This window comes from Chrysemys picta, chromosome 1, assembly GCF_011386835.1.
Source record: "Chrysemys picta bellii isolate R12L10 chromosome 1, ASM1138683v2, whole genome shotgun sequence".
NCBI classification, from domain to species: domain Eukaryota; kingdom Metazoa; phylum Chordata; order Testudines; family Emydidae; genus Chrysemys; species Chrysemys picta.
Genome location: NC_088791.1, coordinates 82,578,403 through 82,606,131, shown reverse-complemented (window position 1 = coordinate 82,606,131; position 27,729 = coordinate 82,578,403). Strand labels below are relative to the sequence as shown.

Sequence of the window (27,729 nt, the reverse complement as noted above, 5' to 3'; positions counted from 1 at the left end):
CGCTTCAGGGCAGGGGACAGCAACTCACAAAGTTCAAGGAAAGTTCCCTTCCGCATGCGAAAGTTTCGCAGCCACTGGGATTCATCCCAGACCTGCAGCACTATGCGGTCCCACCACTCAGTGCTTGTTTCCCGTGCCCAGAATCGCCGTTCCACGGCATCAACATGACCCATTGCCACCGCGATGTCCTCGGCGCTGGGTCCCCTGCTTTCTGACAGGTCCGTGCTACTCTCAGACTTCAGGACATCACCGCGGTGCCGTAGCCTCCTTGCCTGACTTTTCTGTATCTGCCTCAGGGAAACCTGTATGATAAGCTGCGAGGCGTTGAGAGCGGCCACAACTGCAGCGATGGTCGCAGCGTGCTCCATGCTCGCAGTGCTGTGGCGTCCGCGCTGTCAATGACTGGAAAAGTGCGCGAAATGATTTCCCGCCGGCGCTTTCAGGGAGGGAGGGCAGGAGTGATGGACGGATGACGACAGTTACCCAAAAGCACCCTCGACACATTTTGTTACCCAGAAGGCATTGCCGGCTACACCCAGAATTCCAATGGGCAGAGGGGACTGCGGGAACTGTGGGATAGCTGACCACAGTGCACCGCTTCGAATGTCGACGCTTTCACCATTAGTGTGGACGCACAAAGTCGAATTACTGTCCTTAGTGTGGACACACACGTTCGAATTTGCAATATCGATTACAAAAATTCGATGCAAGTAAAATCGAACTACTCTCGTAGTGTAGACAAGGCCTAGGTATAGCTATATGGGTGTGGGTGGCTGTAGTTACGTACTGCTGGGTGTTGCCGTGCGTATGTGTCTGCGATACGAGTGCTATCTGGCATGGGGGGCTGGGCGCTGCAGGGTGTGTATGACAGACAGTCAGGAGGCTGATGGAGTGTGGGGTGGGAGCTAGTTGCTGCAGGATGTGGTGGGGACGGGGTCAGGGTGGTGAAGGGTGCCTGTGTGAGGTGGGAGTTAGGTGCTGAAAGGTGTGTAGGGGGCGTGTGCGAGCTGGGGACTGCAAGGGGCGTGTGAGGGGGTTTCGGGGCTGGGGACTATAGGTCGGTCTGGGGGCTTTAGACAGGTGGGTTTGGAGGCTGTAGGGTGTGGTGCGATTCTAGGAGCTACGGGGGGTCTAGGCACTGCGGGGGGGGGCAGTGCTCTGTGAGGGGCAGCGGTAGGTCCGCAGATCTCACGGCAGTTACGCCCCAGTCACCCGGTTATGGCAGCGGTCCCTGAACCACAGACTGACCTCTCGCTCCTCCCCACTGCCGTGACTACATTTCCCAGAAGGCTGTAGGTAGTGGAGTGACGTCGCCGGAAACATATCACGCGTTCCTTCCGGTTGTGCGTGAGTACCGAGCGGAGCCGAGACCCAGCGGAGCCTGAACCCCGATAAGACAAGATGGCCGGGCTGCCCCGCAGGATCATCAAGGTAACTACCACCCCCACTCGGCCCGCCGTCCCGGTCCCCCATATGCCGCCGGCCCTCTGTGCCGGGCGCAGAGCGCGGAGTTTCCGGTGAGCGGGGCAGGGTAGAGCGCGGGGAGGCGGGTTCAGCCGCTCCGTTGACCAGGGGAGCCACGGGCAGGCCCCGCCGGGCTGGGAGCGGGTGGGGCCCGTGTCTGTGGAGCCGCCATTTGTCTCCCACCCCCGGGCTGCGTGAGCGAGGACGGCGCCGCCGGAGGCCCCGTGCGGCGGCGAGAGGAGCGACTGCGGGGCCCGGGCGGAGTCTTGGCGCCGCTGCTGCCGACGCGGCTCGGGGAATGAATGAACAGGTGAGGCCGCGGCCTGTGCGCCGCCTCTGGGCCCCGGGAGCGGCGTTAGCCACGAGCCCTGCATCCGCCCGCCGCGGGGCGGCTCCCCTCCCAGCCCCACCCCGGACTCGGGGCCTCTGGCCCCCCTCGCGGCAGGAGACGCTCAGTTACTGCGCAGAGCGTCCTGGGCTTCTCGGCGGGGCAGGGCCCGGCAGTGGATTTTACAGGGGGCTGCACCTTCTGTGACAGCGGCAACGAGGAAATGCGGTACCAGGCTGAATGAAACCGAACGTGCTCCAGTGCGTCGTGCGCCAACATCCTGCTGCCACCCGCGTTTCCCAAGGAAGGATTGTGATACACGCACCATTGAAGCCCATCTTCAGCCTCGCAATTAGGGCTTCCTGGTTTGCGCTAGTTGCGATTTGTTAATCTTTTGATGACTCAGGACTGACTGTGGAAATAAGGTTACACCAGTTACGATGACTGCCCCACATAGGAATGGTTAACGTGTTGTCTAGACTGTTTACAGTATCTGTGAAGTATGTGTTTTGCTTGAATTTTATAAAGATTTCTTTTTAATAAATAATCTCAGCAAATTAGCTCTTTCTGCATCTTTAACACTTAGAGAGTAGGTCTGAAATTATTTTCGTTGTCGATGCTTCTTTCTAACTGGATGGTAATTTGTAGGTAGTGAGCAAGATAATTCTAAAATGAATTTCTCTATGCATCTGGTGTAGTAAACAAGTAATCTTTAAACTGTATATTAATTTGAAATGTCAGAACAATGAAGACCTCTTGAATTCTGGATATTTGGTGTGTGTACATCGAATTGTATATGGAATAAGGGTTTAAAATATTTTTGAATATTGTGGATATTGTAATTAGAGTTCTTTCAGTAGTAGTTATATAAACCAAGCAGTGTGTTAAATGATATCTGCCTGACTTCTCAATTTGTAACAATACATTCATGCAGTGCAATGTGAATCCAACAAATTTCTTGGATCACACTAATATGATGTTTGCTAAAATATGTAATATGATTACTTCAGAACTACTGTAGTTAGTTCAAACCACTGAGTACTCTGAGTCTGGTAAACTTCTTTGATATCAATTTATATAAATATTACAGCAGATGGAAGTGAAATCACACAATAAAAAATCATAAATGCAGCATAATATTGACCTGATATAGATCTATCCCCTCTTGTTAGTACAACATAAATATCCTTCTTACTACCTACATCTACAACTCCAACTTTTAGGCAGTGATGTGATGAATAACTTGTTAATTTTATAGAACTAGTCAAGTAAGGTCCATTAGGTTTGATGGGAAATAACACTGTTGTTTCCTGTTAAATTGAATGAATGTCATACAAATAATTTATAATGCTGTGAAGCTGTTCTTGGCTGAACACACTGAAAGTTTGCAACCAATGCAAACAGCAGAGAACAGGCAAATTTGCAAGTTAGATTGTCTGTCTTAAAATGAAAAGTTGCATAATAAATAGCTGGGATAATGAAATTAGAATAGGAAAAAATCACAAACTATGCAAGGGTATTATTAAGACTAAAGTTTATTATTAATTTCTTAATGTTTACAGGCCATGTTGAGAATTTTTAAGGACAAAACTGTATTAATACAATTTGATTTGTCACTCATTCAGCTATCTTAATGAACAGAAAACACTGGAAATGTTACTGAAATGTGTAAGGGTAGAATATTTAGTATTACAAAATGTAGTGGAAACAAATTATTGGAGTTGATAAAAATAGATTTTGATAAAAATCAGATTTTTATTTAAATTGACAACCTGTTAAGGCCTAAACACATAATCTAGTACAATCATATAAATTAATCACAAAAGATAAATAGTACATATTTGCTATCATGTTTTAAAGAAAGTCTAATCGATGAACTGGTGGAAGGCACTGGCAGAACATCTAGAATCAGAATTTGTTGAGTGCTAAATCAGCTTTTGACAGCAATAGCCTCTTCTGCTGGTGTAGAGATTTTCTTCACTTGTTTGTTCAATTTAGTTTAAATAACTAGTTCACTCAAAATTAAGCAACTAATTGGGAGTTGAGAAAGCAAGGAAGCTACTTTTTCTCTTCCAATATGTGAATAAAAACTAGGTGTGAGGGGATGAAATCTACTAGATCTAAAATCTTGAAGGAGACAGTAACCAGATATAATTGGTTCAACTCACTAACTACAGTTAAACTGATTTAACAGAGTATTACATGCAAAACATGTTTTGATGAAGTTTGTTTCCAGCACATTTAAGAGAACTTTTTTCTGGATTAAATAAAACTCTCTCATTTAAATGAACAAAAACATTTTATATATTTTTAATTGAATGTTCATCCAAATAAAGCTAGACACATCACAAATGAAATAATCATCTAGTAAATAAGAAATGCAGTATTCATCATTCTCAAATAATAAAACATATAAAAATTAAGCATTGGAATAAATGTAAATTAAGCCATATAATTGCTTAAATAAACGTGTAGTATAGTGTATCCTCCTGGTTAACAAAAAAGAATAAAAATTAGTATAAAAGCTTTATTTAATTGTAAATAAACATGTTTTAATTGTTACCAACCAGTGAGAATCATTTTTTTTCCTAAAGAAAAGGTTAAAGTATAAATACAAAACACAATTAAAATTGAAGATTTAAATAAGTGTCCTGCTTGCTGATTAAAATCCATGATTTTAATTGCTTGGCTTTAGATAAGCCCACACTGTTTGTTATGGAGAGCTGCAGCAAAAGCTCTATAGTTAAGCTGAATCTCCCATTATGTTTCAGGTGGCTTTGGATTCACCTCTTTATCTTCACCAAAAAATAATGAAACTACCTCTATGTCGATAACAGGTTCATCTCACTGAGTTTTTTGTCTTCTTTTCATGAGTACTTTGAAGCAAATAACACAACTTGTTTCCAAGGTATGGATGGAAGTGTGACATCTAGAAAAGTATCCCAGTGCTTTTTTGCCCCTTGCAGTTTAAAACTAGACACTGAATATTTGTCTGATTTTTTTGGGGGTGGGGGGTGCTGCTCGATCTTTTCGAGAGTGGTAATTATTAAGAGAATAATGCACGCTTTAGGTTAAGTATATAGATAAATATATATGCCTCCATAGACTCCAGAGCTTTTGAATTTTGGATTGGTCATTATGGATTGTAGTGGTCCATTTTGTAATGTCCATACTGTGCCTTGGAATGGGGGTGTCAGACATACAGCCTTTGGGTCACATTTGGCCTACATGACTAAAATTGTGCAGAGTCTGTTTATTTTTCTAAATGAAAGTTTCTACCCACCATGGTTGCAGAGAGAGATCCTTCCCAATCTAAACTGGTTGTGTCTGCCTGAGTCTGCAGACATCTGAAACAAATAGCTATGGTAAATTCCAAAAGCCAGTGATACTTGAATGTCAACATCAAATATTCCATTGCTGATCGTTTTGATGGCATAGGAAAGGGAGTGGGAGTGAAGCCCTTGGTGGTTAGATTTTTGGAGTTGCAGGGAAGCAAATGCAGAGAAAAGAATAGAGGGAAGACAGGTCAGAGGGAGAGAAACTGAGAAGGTTGGAAATAGTGGTGGCCTAAGGAAGAGCTTTTTTTTTTTTTTTTAAACTAAATGTGGGTGTATGAATAAGTTTAGTTACTAAATAAAGACTCTATTCTCCCCTTGATATTAGTGGAAGGCTTGCAAAGATATCTGTGGGAGATCTGCTGTGGATATGTTCTGGCTGATGGGCCATATGGAATCCAGCCCTCTCTTCTGCAGGGGATTGACCTTGTTGTTGTTCTGGTGTCTTCAGGTTGGCCAGGGCAAGGTCTCACTACTCTTTAGTCTGCTGCTTCATGATTTTGTACAGGCTGGGTCTCCTCCAGGAGGAGGGAAACCTGCCCCATGCCTCCTCAGCAGAGGACTCTGCATGCATGTGGGTCTTTGTGCTACTCCAGTAAAGGATTTTGGAGGGTGGCATAAAGTGATTTAATGGGACTACTGCCAAGTATTAATGTATTATAGGGGGTAAAATTGGTTGATTTGCTGTATGTGTGTGTGCACCAACATTAATTGGGAGCACTGAGTTCAGGCAGCAGGAGAGACTGGTCTGTTTGGGCCTACACAATGGGGGTGGGAGCCAAGGCTGGATGGGGTATAGTTTGAGGCTAGTGTATTTCAGCTGGGTGGGTAATTTTTTCAAGTCCTGAGCTGAAGACCTTGTTTATTAGAGAAACTTGCACCAGAATAACTACATTGATGCAGTGTGTCTGCATTAGGGAGTTCATTAATGTAAATGGCACATCAGTGTGATTTAATTCAGTGAATTTAATTGGAGTAGTGCATCTGCATTAGAGAAATTTGCACCGGTGTAACTACACCAGTGCATCCCATCCCCAGTGTAGACAGGAACTCAGCTTCATTTTCAGCTCTATGCGATAAGATGTGAAAAAAATATCTAAGTTATACTTCTGGGGAATGGTCCTCAGTGTGGTCACTTTTGGTAAAGAGATGTAAAAGACTATTTCCAGTTACTGATCTTAAAGAACTGTTTTGCTACAATGCGGTAATGGCAGGTGTACTCTAGTGCAGTTAAGAACTTTGTAATCTTCAGCATCACTGGTATGGTGGTGATGAGCCTTAGGATAGAGTTTTGGTTTGATGGTTTTTCATGGTTCTGCAGGTGATGGTAGGTGCCTAATTATGGATAGTTGACCTTCACTGTGTGCATTCATACATACATTTCCATGCTGACATTTTCTTTTGAGAAAAGTACAGCATTCTGTCCAGTGATTCTTTCTTAAAAGTAAGTAATGGAAGTTTACAGTCAACTCAGATGTTTTTTTACCTACATGTTTTAAAACTTGAGAATATGCTGTATTGTATTAAGATATTAGCAAGTAAAATAAAACCAGTTTGGTTCATATCATACCGTGCTGGCTATGGCTACTTTTTCTTCATGGGCCATTACCTATGTATCTGATAAACTCCTTTTCTAGACTTTGTGTGTGGAAAATACAGAAGATGTATTGATATATGAAGTCTGTGAAATAGGTCTACAGTTGCAGCTCCTCAGACTGCTCTATCCCAAAACAGGAACACTCTTTTCCCATCAATGTACTGTTATGCTCATAATTAGATGAGTGCTCTCCCTCCGCTGTGTGCACCCCCTTCTCTTCTCCCCTCCTCCCCCCCCCCCCCCCCCAACACACACAATTTACCTTTTTACCTGGAGACAATCTACCCTGGAGAGGGAGAAAATCATATTTTCCCACTCTGATAGAGTATGAAAAAATGAATGTTCACTCATGTCATGCAGCTGGCTGTAATGTTGTTTTTGTTTTCTTGTCCACATGCCATATGCTGCTTAATTTTAACCCCAACTGCTCTCTAACCAGCTGTAGTTTCCATTCCATATACTTCAGTTTAACTCTCCAACTGTGTGATGGAGTTAGATAGTGGTAGAACATCTTAATTTACTTTATTCCAGATTCTTACTAACCGCAGGCAAATTAACATAAATGTATCATATCATAAAAGTCTTAATTCAAACAAGTCCTGGCAAAATAAATGGTTTAATGTTAATATCGATGCTGTAATAAGATATGTAGATGGGTGGTGATTACATTGGTTTACCAGTGTATTGACTAATTAAGGTGAGGCAAGGGGAAATCCCCAGGCAGTTATGCTCAAGTCAGTCATGTGCACATGGGAAGGAAATGGTGGGAAGCCAAAACTGGGAAACAGGTCCATGACTTGCATGAGGATAGCCAGGGTGAAATGGGCCTGTGACTCAAACTGAAATCGCAGGGAGAAGAAAAATGGGTCTGACTCAGTGGGGGAGTCAATAGTTGAAGGCAGGGTAGAATAAAAGAAATGACCTCTCCTGCATGGTTGGCAGGTGAGTGATTAATTTCAGGTTCTTTAAATGATCACTTGACTAATCTCTGATTACTGGCTAAGACTTGCTGCTTCGATCTCCTTTAGAGAGCAGGGATCACACCTAAATCTCAGCTAGAGAGCAAATATTAAAGAAACAAACCAGTAGGTATTTTAAACTAAAAGCCATTTCTCTTCATTCTCATCGTTCCTGCGTTCTTACCCCAACTATTTGCATGGCATCCTCCAAGTACTAAATGTCATCCTTACGACTCTTGCAGAAAGTGAAATTGAAGAGACCCAGTCTTGAATAATGAGTCAGTAATATTTTCCATTTCAATTCAGTTAAACTTTACAATAAACCTTTTTAGAAAATTATGATTTTCAACAGCAGTAGTCTCCAGAACCTGACACATGTGCAGCTTTAATAACAGGCTTTTATGTACACCAGTTAATTATCATATTTTAAACTTATTTTGGTGATTTACACAGATCTAGTTACTGCTAGCTTAGACCTGGTGTAAAATGGTACAACCTGTGTTTAACTAAATCAGTGTCTAAACAGACTTTTGTGGGCACTCTGGTTGAGCGCTTGATATTGACTTGACTGTAACTTGTCTCTTTGCCATTTTAAGAGTGCCCATTTGAGGTTCACTGATGTAACTAAATCAATTCCTAAATTAATTTGATTATATCAGTAGAATTTTTGTTTGTAAACAAAGTCTTTTACTATAGATATCTTTTACTGGATATTTCAAATGTGTGCTAGGGAGGGACGCATGCTGCTAAATCTTGATCTGGAGTTTGTTTTAAACTTCTACTAAAAGGTAGCACATCCATGTACCATTTAAAGTGTTTTAATTATGAACACTAATATAAACTGGAAACAAATCTTATAAGGAATAAGTTTAAAACATTCACTTATTTTTGAAAATTGGACTTGTATTGGATGGGTTGTGACAGTGGGTTTTTTTTTTTGTGTGTGTGGAAGTTGCTGGAACTATTAATTTTTTTTTTTTTTTGCCATAAGATCTCCCTTTGACTGTAAAACAAAAATATAACAAATCCCTTTCAAATTTGGGTGAGCCTTCTTGTCATAACTGCCACTCAATATGTAATGAAAGGAAGAAAAATGAAAAATGGCTCTCTAACCACCTTCTTTGTAGATGTTTTTGCTAACTACATAGTGGCTAAGTGACTATTAACCCATCAAAGCATAACATTAAACATAGTGAAACCCCTTTAAAATAGGTGTGAGGCTAAACAGAAGAGGTGAGATCGGTGTAGAGGTAGTGGCTTAAACTCTTGTGGGGGGATATGTTCAGAGTGAGGAGAAAGGATCCAAGAAAAGAACCATGAGGAGAACCAGTAGATGAGGGGAGGAGCCATTAAAGAATGAGCCAAAAGATAGAACCAGTAAAACACAAGCAAAAAGCCAAGAGGGGAATGTATAGAAGATGAGCGCAGTCTGTAGCTACCGAAACAGGCAGCTTAAGGAATTCTTGTATTGTAACTCTACACTATTCCAGGTTTTCCTGAAGATGGGAAAACATCACAGATAATAACTAGAGGTGTAGGATTTACAGCCACCAACCAATTCTTGCCTTTAAACCTGCTGGTTTGCTAGACATGCACAATAAGAAGATCAAGCTGATTGCATGTACAGTTGGTGGCGTTGATATAACTTTCACCTTGATAGGCTTTAACAGAGTGCATGTATACTTTTTATAGTGTTTATCCTGTAAAGACTGAAACTCAAATGGGAAGGCATAGAGGGTGTAAAAGGACTTCCATATTGGCTCTGCAGATCAGAGAAACAATTAGTCAATATAAAAGGCACTACTGAAATTCATGTAATTATTGTGGCTCAGTTTCCCCTCTAAAATAAAAGGTTTCAGAGTAGCAGCCGTGTTAGTCTGTATCCGCAAAAAGAAGAACAGGAGGACTTGTGGCACCTTAGAGACTAACAAATTTATTAGAGCATAAGCTTTCGTGGACTATAGCCCACTTCTTCGGATGCATATAGAATGGAACATATATTGAGGAGATATATATACACACATACAGAGAGCATAAACAGGTGGGAGTTGTCTTACCACCTCTGAGAGGCCAATTAATTAAGAGAAAAAAAACTTTTGAAGTGATAATCAAGCTAGCCTAGTACAGACAGACAGTTAGATAACAAGTGTGAGAATACTAACAAGGGGAGACAGATTCAATGTCTGTAATGGCTCAGCCATTCCCAGTCCTTATTCAAACCGGAGTTGATTGTGTCTAGTTTGCATATCAATTCTAGCTCAGCAGTTTCTCGTTGGAGTCTGTTTTTGAAGTTTTTCTGTTGTAATATAGCCACCCGCAGGTCTGTCACTGAATGACCAGACAGGTTAAAGTGTTCTCCCACTGGTTTTTGAGTATTTTGATTCCTGATGTCAGATTTGTGTCCATTAATTCTTTTGCGTAGAGACTGTCCGGTTTGGCCAATGTACATGGCAGAGGGGCATTGCTGGCACATGATGGCATATATCACATTGGTAGATGTGCAGGTGAACGAGCCCCTGATGGTATGGCTGATGTGATTAGGTCCTATGATGATGTCACTGGAATAGATATGTGGACAGAGTTGACATCGGGGTTTGTTACAAGGATAGGTTCCTGGGTTAGTGGTTTTGTTCAGTGATGTGTGGTTGCTGGTGAGTATTTGCTTTAGGTTGGGGGGTTGTCTGTAAGCGAGGACAGGTCTGTCTCCCAAGATCTGTGAGAGTAAAGGATCATCTTTCAGGATAGGTTGTAGATCTCTGATGATGCGCTGGAGAGGTTTTAGTTGGGGGCTGAAGGTGACAGCTAGTGGTGTTCTGTTATTTTCTTTGTTGGGCCTGTCTTGTAGGAGGTGACTTCTGGGTACTCGTCTGGCTCTGTCAATCTGTTTTTTCACTTCAGCAGGTGGGTATTGTAGTTTTAAGAATGCTTGATAGAGATCTTGTAGGTGCTTGTCTCTATCCGAGGGATTGGAGCAAATGCGGTTATATCTTAGAGCTTGGCTGTAGACAATGGATCGTGTGGTGTGTCCTGGATGGAAGCTGGAGGCATGTAGGTAAGTGTAGCGGTCAGTAGGTTTCCGGTATAGGGTGGTATTGATGTGACCATCGCTTATTAGCACAGTAGTGTCCAGGAAATGGACCGCTTGTGTGGATTGATCTAGGCTGAGGTTGATGGTGGGATGGAAATTATTGAAATCATGGTGAAATTCCTCAAGGGCTTCTTTTCCATGGGTCCAGATGATGAAGATGTCATCAATGTAGCGCAAGTAGAGTAGGGGCGTTAGGGGACGAGAGCTAAGGAAGCGTTGTTCTAAGTCAGCCATAAAAATGTTGGCATATTGTGGGGCCATGCGGGTACCCATAGCAGTGCCGCTGACTTGAAGGTATATATTGTCCCCAAATGTGAAATAGTTGTGGGTGAGGACAAAATCACAAAGTTCAGCCACCAGGTTAGCTGTGACATTATCAGGGATACTGTTCCTGATAGCTTGTAGTCCATCGACTCCAACGAGAAACTGCTGAGCTAGAATTGATATGCAAACTAGACACAATCAACTCCGGTTTGAATAAGGACTGGGAATGGCTGAGCCATTACAGACATTGAATCTGTCTCCCCTTGTTAGTATTCTCACACTTGTTATCTAACTGTCTGTCTGTACTAGGCTAGCTTGATTATCACTTCAAAAGTTTTTTTTCTCTTAATTAATTGGCCTCTCAGAGGTGGTAAGACAACTCCCACCTGTTTATGCTCTCTGTATGTGTGTATATATATCTCCTCAATATATGTTCCATTCTATATGCATCCGAAGAAGTGGGCTATAGTCCACGAAAGCTTATGCTCTAATAAATTTGTTAGTCTCTAAGGTGCCACAAGTCCTCCTGTTCTTCTTTTTTCTAAAATAAAAAGAATACTTCCCCATCTTTGTCAAATGCTTTGGGATCCTTTGATGTAAGGTGCTACAGCACTCTGCAATAATCTGTATATTCCCTTGTGTATATTTTAGTAGCTTCAGCATGCTGTTGCTCAGTGGCCTGGTATAAATAGGAGATATTGATCTTCTCTGATCTCATTTGTCATTCTCTAAACAATGAGAACAATGCTATGGAGTTTAACCACACGGAATAAAATCTGTCCCATAGGTGAGATCTCACACTTTTGCTGGGGTTCACTTTCTGTATGTTGGGAGAATTTTCTTTTCCCTCTGCTATCCTCCCTTTTTCCCAACCCAAAACAAAAAAGCCACACACCTGCAAGGGGTGGAGTATTTAAGTTCCTGTTGGCTATAGCAGTTAACTGGATTAATTAAAAAAACAAATCATGTACTCTTCTTCTTATAATAAAATAGTTGACCCTTTCTCCTTCCAACACCCTTTATTTTTTTTGCATGGCTTCCATCCCCATCTCCCTTCTGTTCCCTGTACATCTCTTCCCCTTCCCCATTAGTCCCCCAGGTTCAATTGGTCCCTCCTCCTTTAGGGAGGTGATCCCAAAAAATTCCCCCAATCAGTGGGACTCTCATGAAAAATGAGAGATGGATTTTTTTGTTCCAGAGCCCATCATTGTGTTCAGCCGGTCTGGAGGATCAGAAGGCAAGATAGGGTGCTCTTTCCCCAAGGGAGAATACTATTCCTTTTGGCTTGAAGAGAAAAGGATCAAGCTGAAGTTTAAACTGTTTAATCACTGACCCCAAACCTACTTTCCTTTAGGAAGTTTCCTGTTTCTTTCCCTCTTTCTTCTCAGTGAACATCTTTCTGTTTGTCTTAATCAGCCCTGCAGCAGGGAATTGTGAATCTTCTCCTGTTGGTGAAACACTAGATGCATGAACATATATCTGGTTCTCTCCTGGTTTTAGGAATTCTTTGTGGGTGGAGAAGAGTGGGATATCCTATCACCCATACCATGTAAATACCTATGATTGAGTGAACATTCACAGTTAGGAAAGCTCTGGCTCAGTCACACACTACTGGGGCACTTTTCTAAGTCTTGCAAAGTACTGGTGAATTTGGGAGAGGGGGCGGAATGGTTCTCATGCTTTTGTCTTTGCAAAGGTGCTAACAGTGTGTGTGTGGGGGGGGTTGGTGGATGGGAGGAGCTGTACTCTGTTGCTCCACTTACAAACATGGTGAGGTGTTTTAACTGGCTTTTTGGCACAGAGGGTTTTTTATTATTATTATTATTATTATTATTATTATTATTATTATTTTTAATCCCAGTAGCGCAATGGAGTAGTCTCCTTTGTATGAACTAACATGTCTCTTGAGTCTTGGCAAAAGGTGTCGGAATTTTAAGCCAGTAGAGCAGCCTGTCTAGTAGAATGCTCCATAGTCAGTCAAATTGCTTGATTGGTTGAGATTTCCATGTAGCAAGGCTTTCACTACTAACAATTGCGTATTTTGGTGAGGAAGAGTCATTCTCTTGTGACTCTGGATTTAAAAAAAAGGAAAAGTAACAGGGTTTAAAAAAAAACTCCTTGGTGTTTCTGAAGTTTATAACTGACTTCTAACGTTTTTTCTTTTGAGTTAGGGGGTGTTTCATTAATGTTCAAATTAACAGGCTGGAAATGTGAAAATTAATCATTTTGTGTTGAGAGATTTCAGATTGCTCAAATGATACTACCACTTGGTACTGAGCTGATTCTGTACTTAAAACAAGGCAGACGGTAACATTAAGGCACAGTGTTGTAAAGTTACTTCTCATAAGGTTGCCATACCCATATTCTTACTACTACAAAAAGTTGCTGAATTGGCCATTTATAACACATAACTGGCCAGGAGGTTTTTGAAGCTGATGACAGAAGAAACGAGAATGCAGTATTCTGATATGCTACATCAACTGCTAGTTACAGCAGGGAAATAAATTCCTCTGTTTTGTTTTTTGTTTTTTTTAATTCTTAATGAATTCTGTGTCTGATGCCATTGCTATGCAATTTTGGAATGGCAAAGACCAGACAGTTAAACTTCATGTTAAAGTGCCTGCTCCCTGGCACCACTTTAATGGATGCTTCATAAAACTCATGGATTAGCAGGCAATTTTTGGGCATTTGGTGTCAACTTCATAGAAGAGATCTGTTGCCTTGAATGGAAAGTAAAGAAACTGGAATAAAACTCTTTTGCATGGAGAGCACTAATTTCACAAGCACAGTGAATCTGGCAAGGTGTAATGATTTTGGGTTGGTTTTCTTTTGAGTGGGGAAAGGTATGAGGCTGTTTGCTAATAAAATAAGATGGACAAATTAACTTTCCTTTTTTTAATTGTTTTAAAATTGTTGGAACCACAGAAATTTGTTAAATAGATGCAAGTCCTAATACCTTCACGATAGTTTTGGAAAAAGTTTGTAGCTTTCTCCTGATGTGTTCTATAACTTTTAAAGCAGTATCTCTCACTGAATGACAACAAATGTCCTTATGCTTCTTTATTGCCAAAATGTATGGGAAGGAGATAGGAATGTGACCATTTCCCCGTCAACATATACAAGGTCCTTTTAATAAATAAATAAAAAAAAAAAACTCCTTAAAGTCTCCTAAAGCCCTCCTATTCCATGTGACACATTTTCTCTTCAATCTTCTAAATCAGTCCAGACTCTCATCAGGTACTCCTGGGGTAATTCTGCACCACTGTGCATGTGCAGAATTTGTCCCTTGCAGATTTTTGTTTCCCTGTAGAAAAATGACTTTCTGACTGAAAAGCAAAGGGAGGCCATAAAAGTGGTCATGCGACCCTCCCCAGCAGTATGTTTCAGGTGCCCAGGGCAGCCAGCAGAGAGGTAAATCACTGTGGGGTGGAGGCAGGACTGGGGAAGACATGGCTGGTGGCTCCTACCCTGTGCTGGGCTCAGCTGCTAGTCCCTGCTGGGCTGGGGAGCACCGGACTTCCTCTTCCCCTGCATTGCAGTTGGGGCCGGGTCAGACCCACTCCCCCGGCTGTAGGAACCTCTAAAAACCGCCCTCTTCCCTCCCCCCCCCCCCCGCTCCCCCTTCCCCCATGCTTCCTGCACCCATCACCCTTCAACTGCAAGGGGAGGGATCCTTGTACAGGGAACTGCTCCGTCATCCGTCCAACTCCTGTGCATCCAGACCCCCTTATACCCAGATCCTCCTGCCAAGGGTCACACACCCACAGGCTCCCCCCCTCCCCCAACTAGCTGCACTCCCCCTGCACTTGGACCACCCCAGTGAGCTAGCCGCACCTGGATCCCCACCATACTGAGCCCCAACCAGCTGCACCTGGATCCCCAGCATCTGGACAACCCCTCTCCCCCAACTGAACCACCCCACACCCAGATCCCCCTGCTGAGCACTAACAATCTTCACTTGGACCCCCTGCAGAGTCCATTACCACTGCACCCAGAACCCCCCACAAGCCCCTGAGCATCCAGATCCCACAAGCTGCCCGCACCCAGATTGCCCCATACAGAACCCTCTCACCCCTTACCTGGATCCCCCACACACTAAGCACCTCGACACTTGAGCCTGCCTGCCCACACCTGGGTGCAACCTGGCACGGAGGGGCAGGGCTCTAGGGTGTTTCTCCCCTGGCACGGAGGGGCAGGTCCGGTCCTTGCGCTGTGTCAGGGGTTGGTGCAGCCTCACTGCTGAGTCAGTGTCCCGAGGGGAGGGGGAGCTGCACATTGATCTCCCATCTCTGTGCAGCCAGAAGCCTGTGCTCCCCAATGCCATGCTGGAGCCTCCACATTTATTTGACAAATAAAATTTGCAGAATTTTGCATTTTTTGGCACAGAATGCCCTCAGGAGTAATCAGTCAAGTGAGGGCTAGAGCTTTCACTTTTCTCTAGTGGCAGAACTACACTAGTGTAAAGATATTTTAGAAATAGTTTAACATGAATTTCCATTTCAAGTATAATTATTAGTCAATATGCCATTGTATTGTACTAACCTTTGCCTACAGGTTGTAACTTATTTGAGAAGGTTTGTTTGGCTTAGCTTTCTTTTTCTACAATATGTATACTTTGGCATTTTATAATTTTCCTTTATCATTATTTGAAACTGATTGCTTGAGTTGTGGTCTTGAATAAGAAATTCTCAAAAGACTTAAAGGGCTGGTAAATGACATCCAAGCTTCTCAAAAATGATGCTTTTGTTACACTTTGTGTATAGATAGTGGCACAATATTTTTATGCAGATCACTGCATCATCTCTTCTCTACCAGGTTCTCCAGTACTGGTGTCCTGGTGATGATGATGGTGGTGGGGGGATACCTTATTTTACTCTTGCTTTTTCACCAAGCTTCATTTTGCCATTTTTGTTTTTGGTGGCAAAGAAAGATGCCTGCAGATGTTCAATTTGTGATGAGCTATCACATCCTAAGAAACTGAGTGTCTCTTGCTTGTATGGCTCCAAGGCATCACAGCAGTTTGAGAATCCCAGTTTTTTTTTCAGGTCTGTTAACTTTTCATTTTTTAGTTGAGAACAAAGCATCTGCTTCTGTGGTCTCTTGTCTAGGTAAGCCACTGTTCAGCAAGCTCCAGCTTTTCTCAGGATATCCCTTTTATTCTCAACATTCTTCTCTTCAAGGCTGCCTTTTTGGAAGAACTGTTCCAGCTCAGCACTCTTAACCATGCTCCCTCCCCCTCCCCCCAATATGATCTTCTCCCTCTCTACCCACTCCCCAAAAAGAAAAGCCAACTGCACTAATGAGGAAATCCCCATTCTCTTCTGCATGGCAACCTTAAATATTTTTTACAAATTCCTTGACTGCCGATTTAAAATTAATGCAAGAATTCTGGCAAGAACCTTTTTTTACAATCACAGTATTTAAAAAAAAAAAAAAAATCTGTATGAGGATTAGCAAAACTAGGTAGCTCTAGGATGCCTTTATAGTATTATAAAGTCCCATGATATTTAAATAGCAATTAATGAGTTAGTGTGTTTGGATTAAAGTAACCAGATGAGGAAATTGACATACTTCCCTGAATGAGTCAAGAGGATTTCCTACTGGAGGGTATCTGTAAAGTCGGATTTTTACCTGACAAGTTAGTCACCTTTTAGCTTCTGTTAATCTTCATTAAACTTTTTTAATGAAGCCAATAAAATTATTAAATAGCATTTTCAAAGCCCGTTCTTTCTGTGACTTAGTTTCCAGTAGGCCTCAAAGAGCCACATTTTCTAGGTCTTGCTAAAACGTTTTGTTCCGAATTGCTAGATTCCATTTCTGGCTTTCAGTGATCAAAAAGCTAATTTTGTACAGACATTTATATTGGGATTTAATGTGTTTTTTTTAAGCCTGCCTGTAAAATCTTTTATGTAAGACTTTCCTTAATTTGCGATATTGTGGATCCCACAATATTAGGCTTCCACCATAATTTTGTCAGCTGCACAGAGCTGGATAGGAACCCTGGCTGCGGACCCTACATATTAATGACAGTAATATACTTGCAGCAAAATGTCTGGTTACCACAAATTAGCAGGCATAACATAGTACTTGAGTATTGTTCCAGCAATTTTTTCTTAAACGAATGGGTCTTCTCTGGCTTTTCCAAATTACTACAATTAATAAAGGTCCATTATTACTTTTCTGCAACTTTGTGTCTCTTGTCTGCAACTCAGCTGCAATTATTTGACAATCATCCCATGATTCAAGTAGGGCCTTAGTTATATATTTTTGCAATAACAATGGTGAATACTGCATATTTTTTTCTATCTTGTCTGAACTCCCTATTTTATACAGGAAGTATTTATTTAGGCTGAGATTTTTAAAGGTACTTGATGGGATTTAGACTCCTGACTGCCTAAATACTTTTTGAAAATGACTTAGGCTCCTAAATCAGTTAAGCATTATGATGCTGAGCACAGCAATGCCTAAATACCTGTAAAAATCTTGGTCTGAGTCTTATTTTTCTGTGAATAAGTCTGATGTATAATAATTTCGTGTTAATTCTAAATATAGGACTTTCTTAGGTCCTGATCCAGTAAAGTACATAAGCACATGCTCCAAGTTTTTGAGTAGTTCCATCGATGTTATTGGCACTACTCACATGCTGAAGTGCTCTGTAGGATCAGGGCCTTAGTGAGTTGAATTTAAAGGAGACTGGCAAATACTTAAAGTGGGGCATATCAAATATCCTTATTTTTCAAATGGCAAGGACAAGAAGGGCATTCAGCATGTGTTTGACAACTTTATTTTCCAGTCACTTTCCAGTTCCCACTGTAAAAGGGTATTAAAATACAAGCATTACCGTGCCTTTTATAATTAATTTATGCAGCATTCTCTAAAAGGTAATGATTAATAACCTTTGTTTTTTTAATGCCTGGCTTCATATTCCAACAAGTTTGTGTGTTATAGTGCCTTGCTCGGGTGTTTTGTTCAAGTATGAGAGCCCAGAAATCAGGATAACAAGGGACAAAATTTACTGTACTTAGATGCTGCAAAACCTACCAGTGTGGTGTCACTACTCCTGTGCCTATACCCAACATTTTGCTTATTTTCAAAGAATTTAAAAGCTCCACAAGGCAGAAAGCACTTTAATAGGAGCTTTGCTGCTGGGACAGCAAACATTGGGTTAACAAGCAGAAGAGTCTGCAAGAAATATATGAAGTGCATAAAAGTTGTACTGATGTAGATAAAACAGTTATAACCCCCCTGGTGTGGGCATAGTTAGCACAGTTTTATTGTGTTTATACCAGTATAGTTTATTCTAGAATGGGAAAGGGAATAAGCTATCCTGGTGTAAGACATCTCTCTACTGGAATAATTGTATACACATTAGGGATTGTACTAGTATAACTATATTGATCTAAAAATAATCCCCACACCCTTAACCAAAGTAGCTATAGTGTTACAACTCTCAAGTTCAGACCTGGCCAAAGACTACAGCCTGGTTTGCATCACATGGCTAGGTAACATAGGCTGCCTTGCATCAACCTAGCTGTGAAAGTGTCTTCACTTAAATTTGGCTCCTGCCGACATAAGTGCCTCTTTGTGCCAGTTTAGTAATACCACCTCCCTTAGCGGCAGAGGCACGATCAGTGCCGCATCAGTGTAGACATTGTGTTGCTTACATCAGCGGTTACTGGCTTTCAGGGGTTATCCCACACTGACAATACAAGCACTCCCAGTGAGGTTGTGCACTACTGACACAAGGAGACAAGTGTGTGCATGCAGAAGCGATTTAATAACTATGGTGGCTGTATGCCAGAGTAAGTTAGGTCAACATCATTTTGTATTGTAGACATGGCTTAAGGCGATGTCTTCACTGCTCTTTTCCCCCTCCCCCTTAACACGCGCACACATAGGCCTTGGCTACACTTGGGAATTCACGCAGTGCTGTGAAGCGCAAGTGCAGTCGCGCCGAGAGCTCTTGCAGCGCTGTATGTTCTCCACCTCCCTGAGGGGAGTAGCTTGCAGCGCTGAAAGCGAGCATGCAGCGCTGTAGGCTCTGATTAACTGGCGCTTTACAGTGCTGCACTCACTGGGCTCGGGAAGGGGCGTTTTCACACCCCTGAGCGCAGCAAGTTGCAGTGCTGTACAGTGCCAGTGTAGCCAAGGCCAAAGTGTTTGGAGGGTGGTGGTGGTTGTTGGGGGGGTGTGTGTGTGTGTGTGTGTTTGTTTTACATAAATAACTAATGCAAGTTAGCTATCTTGCTTTAAAATCCTAGTGGAGACCAGGCTGCTTGATGTAGCTAGGTGAGGTCAGCCCCAGGTGGGGGTATAGTATTGATCTTGCGTTGCTACCTCCTGGTTTGTAAAAACTAGCTGTCCCTTGTAAAATCCTGGTAGAGATAGCATGATAACTAATGTGAATTAGTTTTATTTCTGTTTAAAACAAAAAACAAACCCCCTTTTTGGCAGTGAATACATAGATAGCCTTACATCAAATTTATGAAGCAATCAATGCTTTCAGTAGGTGAGGTCTAAGCCTGGCTTTTCTCCCCTACACCTGATTGTCAAAATTTTGTTAATGAAAGTTGGAAAAAAATCTCAACTTAATGAACACTTTTGTGAAAAGCTTCCCACCATTTATGCCTAATTACTGTCACTCAGAGCTTTAATCTGGTGGATATACCAAAAAAAGTGAACTGTTTATTTCTAGAAAAAGACAAATACTACATTTGTTGATACAAAATAAGTAGTAGTCATATAAAACATATTTAGCCAGAGATTAAGGTCATGAGTGTTATATAACCTAGCAGGGGTTTTTAAATATTTAAGTAACATGGTGGTATGGACTGTCTGATCTGGGTACTTTTTTTCCCTTCTCAATTCTATTTTCATTTAAGACTCTTAATTTAGTTTTTCTCATTTTGTGGGTATTATCTGCTTAATCATAGCTGATTAAAAGTGGTTTTAACTGTGATCTTTCAATAAAACATTTGTATTATCTTTTTGTCTTTTTATAATATGGCTTGTAGCAGATTTTTATTTGGCAAGTGCTTTACAGCTAATTACTGTATGAGATAAGTAAACTGATAGTACTTGCCTTTAATGATTGTGGTGCTTTTCTATAAATGAGGTTTTTCTGCTCAAAGTAATGGATGCCCTTTTGCTCTGAGAAAGACACCTGTGTCAAAATGGTAAATATAGCCTTTAAATATTAGTTTCCTTGTTAATTTAATAAGTGTATTTTATCTAAACAGTACTTTGATGTACTCCAATACAAAGAGGCACATCCATCTTGCTGATTTGCAGCTGTAGTAGTGCTTCAGTCTTGGGGTTATGTTTTGTGGGCACCCAACATAAAATATTTTATAAATGTCATGTAGTGTGCACTGCATAAGCTTTAATTCTTGTTGTACAAGTTGTTTTACTTTTTATAATTTTCTCTCCCTTATTGTTTTGTGAACGATTCAGAGGGGAAATAGTGAAACTGACTAGATAGAAGTAGTCAAACACACAAAGTAAAGGAGAGAGAAAATAGACATTTTTCTTTAATATTTCCGTTACAGTAATCTTAAATATGGTAATAGTTACAGTTTCAGGGTTAACTACACCTTTGACCCTCTCTTGGGCAGAGCTTGCTCGCTCCTTCTCTCTCTCTCTCTCTCCTCCCCCTCCCCCCCTTTCATCCCTCCCTTCAGATCAAGGTCCCTCTGTACCTCACTGTGATTTTTTTTCCCCCAGTGGATCTGAGCATGGTCCAGCATTTGTGGTTAACCTTTCTCCACCACTGATTAAGCAATCTTCACAAAGTTAAATCCACTTAGTTTTAGGGTAAAAGCATTGCATAAAAAACCATATAGAAAACAATGAAAGTTCCTACGTATATTCTAAAAGCTTACCAGAGGTCACGTTGCGCCCCCTGTCCAACATAAGGCTCTGGTATATATCAGTCCGTCAAATCCCTCAACTTGGTCTGCTCTCCTGGTTACCAGTTTGTGTCTGGTTTCAGATCCAGAACCCTTTGGATAGTATAACTGTTCCTTTATCAGTTTGATCTTTTGATCTCTGACCTCCTGTAACTAGTATAAGTCAGTGGTCCTTTCCTCCCCCGGAGAGCTTCAAAAGGCTGTTTTTTGGTTGTTTTTTTTCCTGCATTAATCGCCCCTTAGGGATTCCAGGTTCCACAGGTTTTCACGTTTTAAGCATAAAATAAAGATGCTGCATGTATTTGCAGTATCGGTAACAGAAGTAGATTAAACAGGCTTTAACACAAGGATGGGTTTCTCTTTAAATTGATATACCCCATAACCGTAAAGCTTTCTTTCAGTAATGCAGAAGAATGGAATTGTGCATGTTCAGTCTGATAACTTAAATTTGGTTTATGGCTATGAATACATTGCACAGATGTTTGTTTTATTGAATCATTCTAAAGTCCTCTCACTACTACATAGGAAAACTTGAACATTGCATATGAAATAGCTCTTCCTTCTGATTCTTCTTTGTTTGGTAGGCATTTTTGTGTAGTGCAGAGTGGGAAGCACTTTCCTCAGCATAATGGTGGTGGGGTTTTCCTTAGAGTTCATCACTTTTAAGGCCGGATAGGATCATTGTAATGATCAGTGTGGATTTGATTTAAATCACTAGTCAGGAAGACTCTATTTAATCATGGTTTTCTACATAAAAGTGCATTCTTGTTGGTTGTAAGAACCTTAATATATATTCTTCACAACTCAGATGTACGTTTCATTTTTAGAAGGTACACACTATACATTTTTAAACAGTGATTTATTTTGGAAACTTTTCAGATTAGTTTTACAGCTATATCAGAAAATGACTGGTTATTTCATTTACCAAAGGTAATTGAAGCAGATATATGAAGTCCACTGGGAGGTTTTCCTCAAAAAGCATTTTATCAAAAAATCAGATTTAAATTAAATGTTTTTTTAAATTATTTTTTCTTTTAAAAAAATCATTGTGGTGTTTGTTTGTTTTTTATCCACCCTGGTAATGATCTGGTCTGACCTCCTCTATAGCACAGGCCATAGCACTTTCCCAAAATAATTCCTAGAGTAGATCTTTTAGAAGAACATTCAACCTTAATTTAAAAATTGTCAGTGATGGAGAATCCACCACGATGCTTTGTACATTGTTCCAATGATTGATTACTCTCATGCCTAATTTCCATTCTGAATTTGTCTCGCTCTGTGTGATTTTTTTTGTTTGTTTTTTGTTTCTTTTTATACTTCACCTAATATGCAAAGTCATTTTCTATGGTTTTGCATAAATCTACTTAAAATGAATATTTGGTATCCTGGTACAAATTTTGTCTAAATACGTTTGCTGTGTTTTAAATAGCTTGCCTTTGTTACACCATGACTTTCTTCCTCCTCCTCCAGGAAACCCAGCGCTTGCTGGCAGAACCAGTCCCCGGGATAAAAGCAGAGCCAGATGAGAGCAACGCACGTTATTTTCATGTGGTCATTGCAGGTCCACAGGATTCCCCCTTTGAGGGTGGGACATTTAAACTTGAACTATTCCTTCCAGAAGAATATCCAATGGCAGCTCCGAAAGTACGTTTCATGACCAAAATTTATCACCCTAATGTAGACAAGTTGGGAAGAATATGTTTAGATATTTTGAAAGGTAAGTGTCATCCTTTCCACTAAATACATTTCTCTTAATTCATCCTTAGCAGGGAAAACTGACAATTTAGATATTAAAAGGATTACAAACTTTTTTTTTTTAATTTTAGCTTGCTCACGAGGCTGGCTTAAATGGCTTTAATCTGAGAAGAAAACGCATTAAATCTGGAGGTGGTAATAAAGAATGTGGTATTTCATACTACTGTAAATCTGTCTCTTTAGATAAATGGTCCCCAGCTTTGCAGATCCGTACAGTTCTGCTATCAATCCAGGCTTTGCTAAGCGCTCCCAATCCAGATGATCCTTTAGCAAATGATGTAGCAGAGCAGTGGAAGACCAATGAAGCCCAAGCCATAGAAACAGGTAGTGTATCACACAAGTTGTTACTTTCGTATTTGTGTGAAATTCTATGAAAACTAGATTACGAAGGTGTTTTTATTTTAGAACTTAATTTAAAACTTGGCCTCTGGTTTTGTGCTTGTGACTCACAAGAACAATTGTTTGCTTGTGCAGTTGATAGCCCTGAATGCAGGTACAGAATCAGAGCCAGAGTGGAGGTCTTTCTTTTCTGAGGATCCACTTAGTTTGCGTGTTTTACATTGCTAAAAGTGCAAGAGTATTTGACTGAACTCTTATTGGGGAAAGAGAAACCATTACTTTCTGTACTTCTAGCCATTCCTTGTACATCATGAGAGATTCTTTAATAAATGGCAGTTTAGTTCCACAGAGCTCTGCAGCATCTGTAAATCTGCTTGTGTTGCAGGCTCTAATAGAATGTAGTTTCTGTGGTAATAGAATAAACAGGCTGCATTACGCCTTCCCATTACAGGATCCTCTGCAGCCAGGCCATCTGTTCCCAGTGAATCTTGTGGGCTTGGATTGTGACTAACATTCCACAGCTAACATGCTTATATTTGTGAAACAGCGACATAAAACTTAATTTAAAATACTCAGGTATCTCTGCTTAACAAGTTCGTCTAATCAAAAGTTTGGGAAATGGAGTATATTGAAATGAATAAAATGAGATTTATTTCACTTTAAGAGTGTGCTTCTTTTTTTTTTCTTTACAGCCAGAGCATGGACTAGGCTATATGCCATGAATAATATTTAAATTCGCTCTGAACATCAAGTGTGCATCACTTCTCCTATTCTGCCAAGACCTCTTCTCTTTTTTCTTTTGTTTGCATTTAATGGACACAGTCTTAGAAACATTACAGAATAAAAGCCCAGACATCTTCAGTCCTTTGGTGATTAAATGCACATTAGCAAATCTGTGTCTTGTCCTAATTCACTGTTGTAACGCATGAGCAGAGGCTAGAAATATCATCTGGATTGTTGTGAAATTGTTTAAAAGCAGTAGCACATCTCTGCTTTGAATAACTTTTTCCATCATGATTTAAGTATAAGCACTGTGAATGAAGGTAGTCAGGGTTAGCTGCAGGGTTTTTTGTTTTAATTTTGTGTGCTCCTCCTCTTCCCTTTTTTTATGGTGATGCTAAATGCATTGGTTAAAGCAGCTAACCAGTTACACTTTAGGATATGCCCTCTAGCCAAGTCTAACTTAGATGCTGTAGATGGACAAGCTTGATTGTTTGAACAAAAATGGGAACATTAAACATCCATCACCTTCACTAATAATATTGTGATTCTGCTGTCAAGTGTAGAAACCTCCTTTCAAGAAAAAGCTTGTGACCATTTTGTATGGCTTGTCTGGAAGATCTTCTGTAAATCTTATGTTTTAGTAAAATATTTTTTGTTATTCTACTTTGCTGTTGTACAGTTTATTTTGCTGTGGTTTTCATTTCTCTACTGTGACAATTGTATTTAAAAAATTGAAACCAGAACAGAACAATTTGTCATCTCCAGTCTGACAGATTAAATAGTAAGAGGAAGAATTTTCAAATTCCCTTACTTTGGTTGCTGCTGACTTGTATTACTAGCTCATGCCACAGTGTGTTCCTAAATTGGCCGAGATAGTACAAAATTATATTAGTAGCTGATTCTTTCAAAATGAGCCTCTGATAAGTATAATTTATCACAGTCAAAGGTTTGACAATGCATTAACATGTATATACATAACATCTTATGTATCATTAAAGCAGGAGGCTAACAGAGCAAATGACAGCAGTAACTGGGTAAATGTGTCACTTGTCTGTTTTGTGCTGATTATCAGGTATTACACTATGCTCTTTAATTCTAACTCGTGTCTCAAAAAAAGCATATAAAACACCAGTGTACAATACAGCTGTTACAGACCAGCTAATCAGTCGATTGACATTTGCTAAGCTACTTTCAACTAGACCCAACTGATCTTATCTATAAGCCTAAGTAAGCTAAATATCACAAGAAAGGTTTATTCATTTGGAGGAAGTAATAGCTTCTTGCTTCCTTGCTATTACATTTATAATTTTTTTTTGTCTCTTGGAAGCCCATTTTAATTTCTTTTTCAGTTCAACTTCATATCCCTTTAAATGCTTTCTTTCTCTTTTTTTTTTTTTTTTTTTTTTCTTTCTCTTCGTTCCTCCACCCCCACCCTCCAGGAATGTTTTCTGATCTCTAAGCTTTCAGTGTGGCCAGTCTGAACTGTATAAATGACAGCCTACAGTGGGAATGTATGTCTTGCAATTCACGGTGATGGTTATGTAGTCCGTTGGTATTCTCTGCCTCCCACACTCCTATTCTAGTATCATCTGGAGTTTCTATAGAATGTGGTGTATTTATTGTGCTCTTATGTAAGATGAAGATTATCTATTAAAGTTACATTTTCAACATACAAATGCTTTCAGTGACTGGTAACTGGTATTGTCCCTCAAAGTGCACTGCATAGTAACGTCATAAAACTTGGTTCAGAATAATCTAGTTCAGCACAAGATTAAGACACTTAAAAAGCTGGGTTTAAAGTTAGATTTCCTTATTGGGTGTAGTTTCTCACATCTGTGGCTTGCAGCAGATCTTGTGTCTTATTCAGGTTAAGTAGGCCTCTTTACTGTAACTAACAAATCAGGTTTTTTGTTTATTGATGAACATTTGTGCAGTTTAGTTGGTGAAATTCTCTTGCATGTCATTATTTGGGGGACTAGTTAACGGAGCATACATCTACCCTTAATTGTACAGTAACTGATTTTTAACATGGTAGATGGCTCTTCTGAACTCTTCTAAAATGAATTTAGCTAAAGATACACTTTAAAAAAACAACACCCTTTTAATACTACTACTGTTCACATTTACCAATGGATGCCTTTATTAGCATACTCTGAATATGTAATTGAATGGAAAAAGTACTCCTCCAGTCAAGCCATGGTAAAGGAATGGGGAGTGCAGTAAACTTCGTTGTGTGTGTATAGAGGTGCCAATGCATCCCAGGTTTTTAAAGATTCTTAATGAGTCTGGAATGTAGCTGAGAGATCTACTGGTTGAGTGTTGAATAGCTTCCCAACCTGCTTTTTCTCTGTGCAGTTAGACAATGTAAAGCTGTGGGTAAATAGCTTTGATGTCTACAGATTTAAGTTGTTTAGAAGGACATGCCCTTAAATGCTTATTTTAAAAACAATTGTAGATTCTAAAAACTTCACATGGCATAACTTCAGTGATATCCACCATGATTGTAAGAATCTGTAAGTGGACTTCAAGTCCACAATAAATTAAAGCAAAGTAGGATTTATGAAAATATAATTTTATATTACAATAGTCACTTAACATCTGAATCTTATGCTTTTAATGAAGCTTAAAATGCAATGTCAGATATTTTCTGTCTTGTATCAAGTGATGCTTGCAGATATTTGACTTCCTGACTCATATTTGAGAATGTTTGAAGTTCTTAGCTCATCTGTATAGTTGCCTGAATTATCTGAAACCAGATTAATGGAATTTATTTTTCAAATGGTGGTTGGAGATGCCCCACTATGTTTTGTTAGCTAATGTTCATTCCATCACCTCTAGAATTAAAATTTGCCACAAGTACAAGTGTGGTTGCCTTACCATAATGAGTACTAGTTAGAATTGTTAACCTTTGCAGAAGAATTACAATAAGTGTTTCCTTTTATAGCTTTCCTTCAGTGCTATTGGTGCTAAGAGCTAACTGGCCTGAAAGCCTAAACAAGAGTTGAAGCTATATTTTACAGATGTTTGTGTAGGTAGAAGGCATACATTGTAAACCAGACCCTAATTTTTTATTTTTTTTGCAATAACCAACTTTAATCTAGGTCAAGGAAATACACTGGAAGGTCCTTTATTCTTGCATTTAACATTCTGAAATCTGAACTGTCATTTTTAAACATTTAGCCATGATTTTACATGGAAATGAGGTTGTGTATAAATCACTTAGAACTGATAGAATAAATGTCTTGGATATTAGGTGACTTCTGTAGCCTAAAAACAGTGAAGTGTTGCTTCTATAGCTTTCAAGAAAGCGTATCTCCAACACATTATGGTTACTGTAAAACATCTTAATGGAATAGTAAAATCGAAAGTTGTGAAATTTCCCTCAATGTTTGTGTTCCTACTTGGAATTATTTTGAGGGTTACTTTAAAATAAAATGTGTTATAAACAGAACCTGTCGTGACTGTAACGTAATGGACACTTGAAATAAAAGGAAGCGTGATTATTCATTGCATATATACTGAGCATCATTTGAAAAAAAGTGGTCCCTTTTGTAGTATGACCATGGTATTGTTCAGTTTCAGTGGTCTTTAAATGTCTGTGCAAAATAAGAAAATAAACTTTGACAAATTTTTAAGCCCTCCATAACTCTTGTTTTCCATTTGCTACTGCTTTGTAATGGGAAGAAAAGTAAACCATTCTGTACAAACCTCAGACAAATATTAAACTCTGTTTCCCTTGTCTTGAAAAGTTATTTTCTGGTTTCTTGCACAATATAGGAGTTTTAAATGCTTTGGAAGTGTAATTAAACTATCCAACCAACATTCCTAATTGCTTACTGTAAAAAATGTTTACAACACCTGTAAAACATTGAGGTGTTAATACAACTGCATGTGTCCACCACAGGTAATGGACTTCAGGCCATAAATACAACTCATGCTATCAAAATGTTCAAGATTTTCCTTGTGACT

At 40.1% G+C, this 27,729-nt stretch overlaps 1 protein-coding gene across 1 annotated transcript; it reads left to right on the top strand.

Annotated features, from left to right (window-relative positions):
* Positions 1–1,259: 1,259 nt before the first annotated feature.
* On the top strand, positions 1,260–27,508 carry UBE2N (ubiquitin conjugating enzyme E2 N). Its single transcript, XM_005312651.5, has 4 exons — positions 1,260–1,431; positions 22,414–22,660; positions 22,882–23,022; positions 23,730–27,508. Exons 1-4 carry the CDS (start codon positions 1,402–1,404, stop codon positions 23,768–23,770), a joined length of 459 nt encoding a protein of 152 aa, XP_005312708.1. The 5' UTR covers positions 1,260–1,401; the 3' UTR covers positions 23,771–27,508.
* Positions 27,509–27,729: the final 221 nt, after the last annotated feature.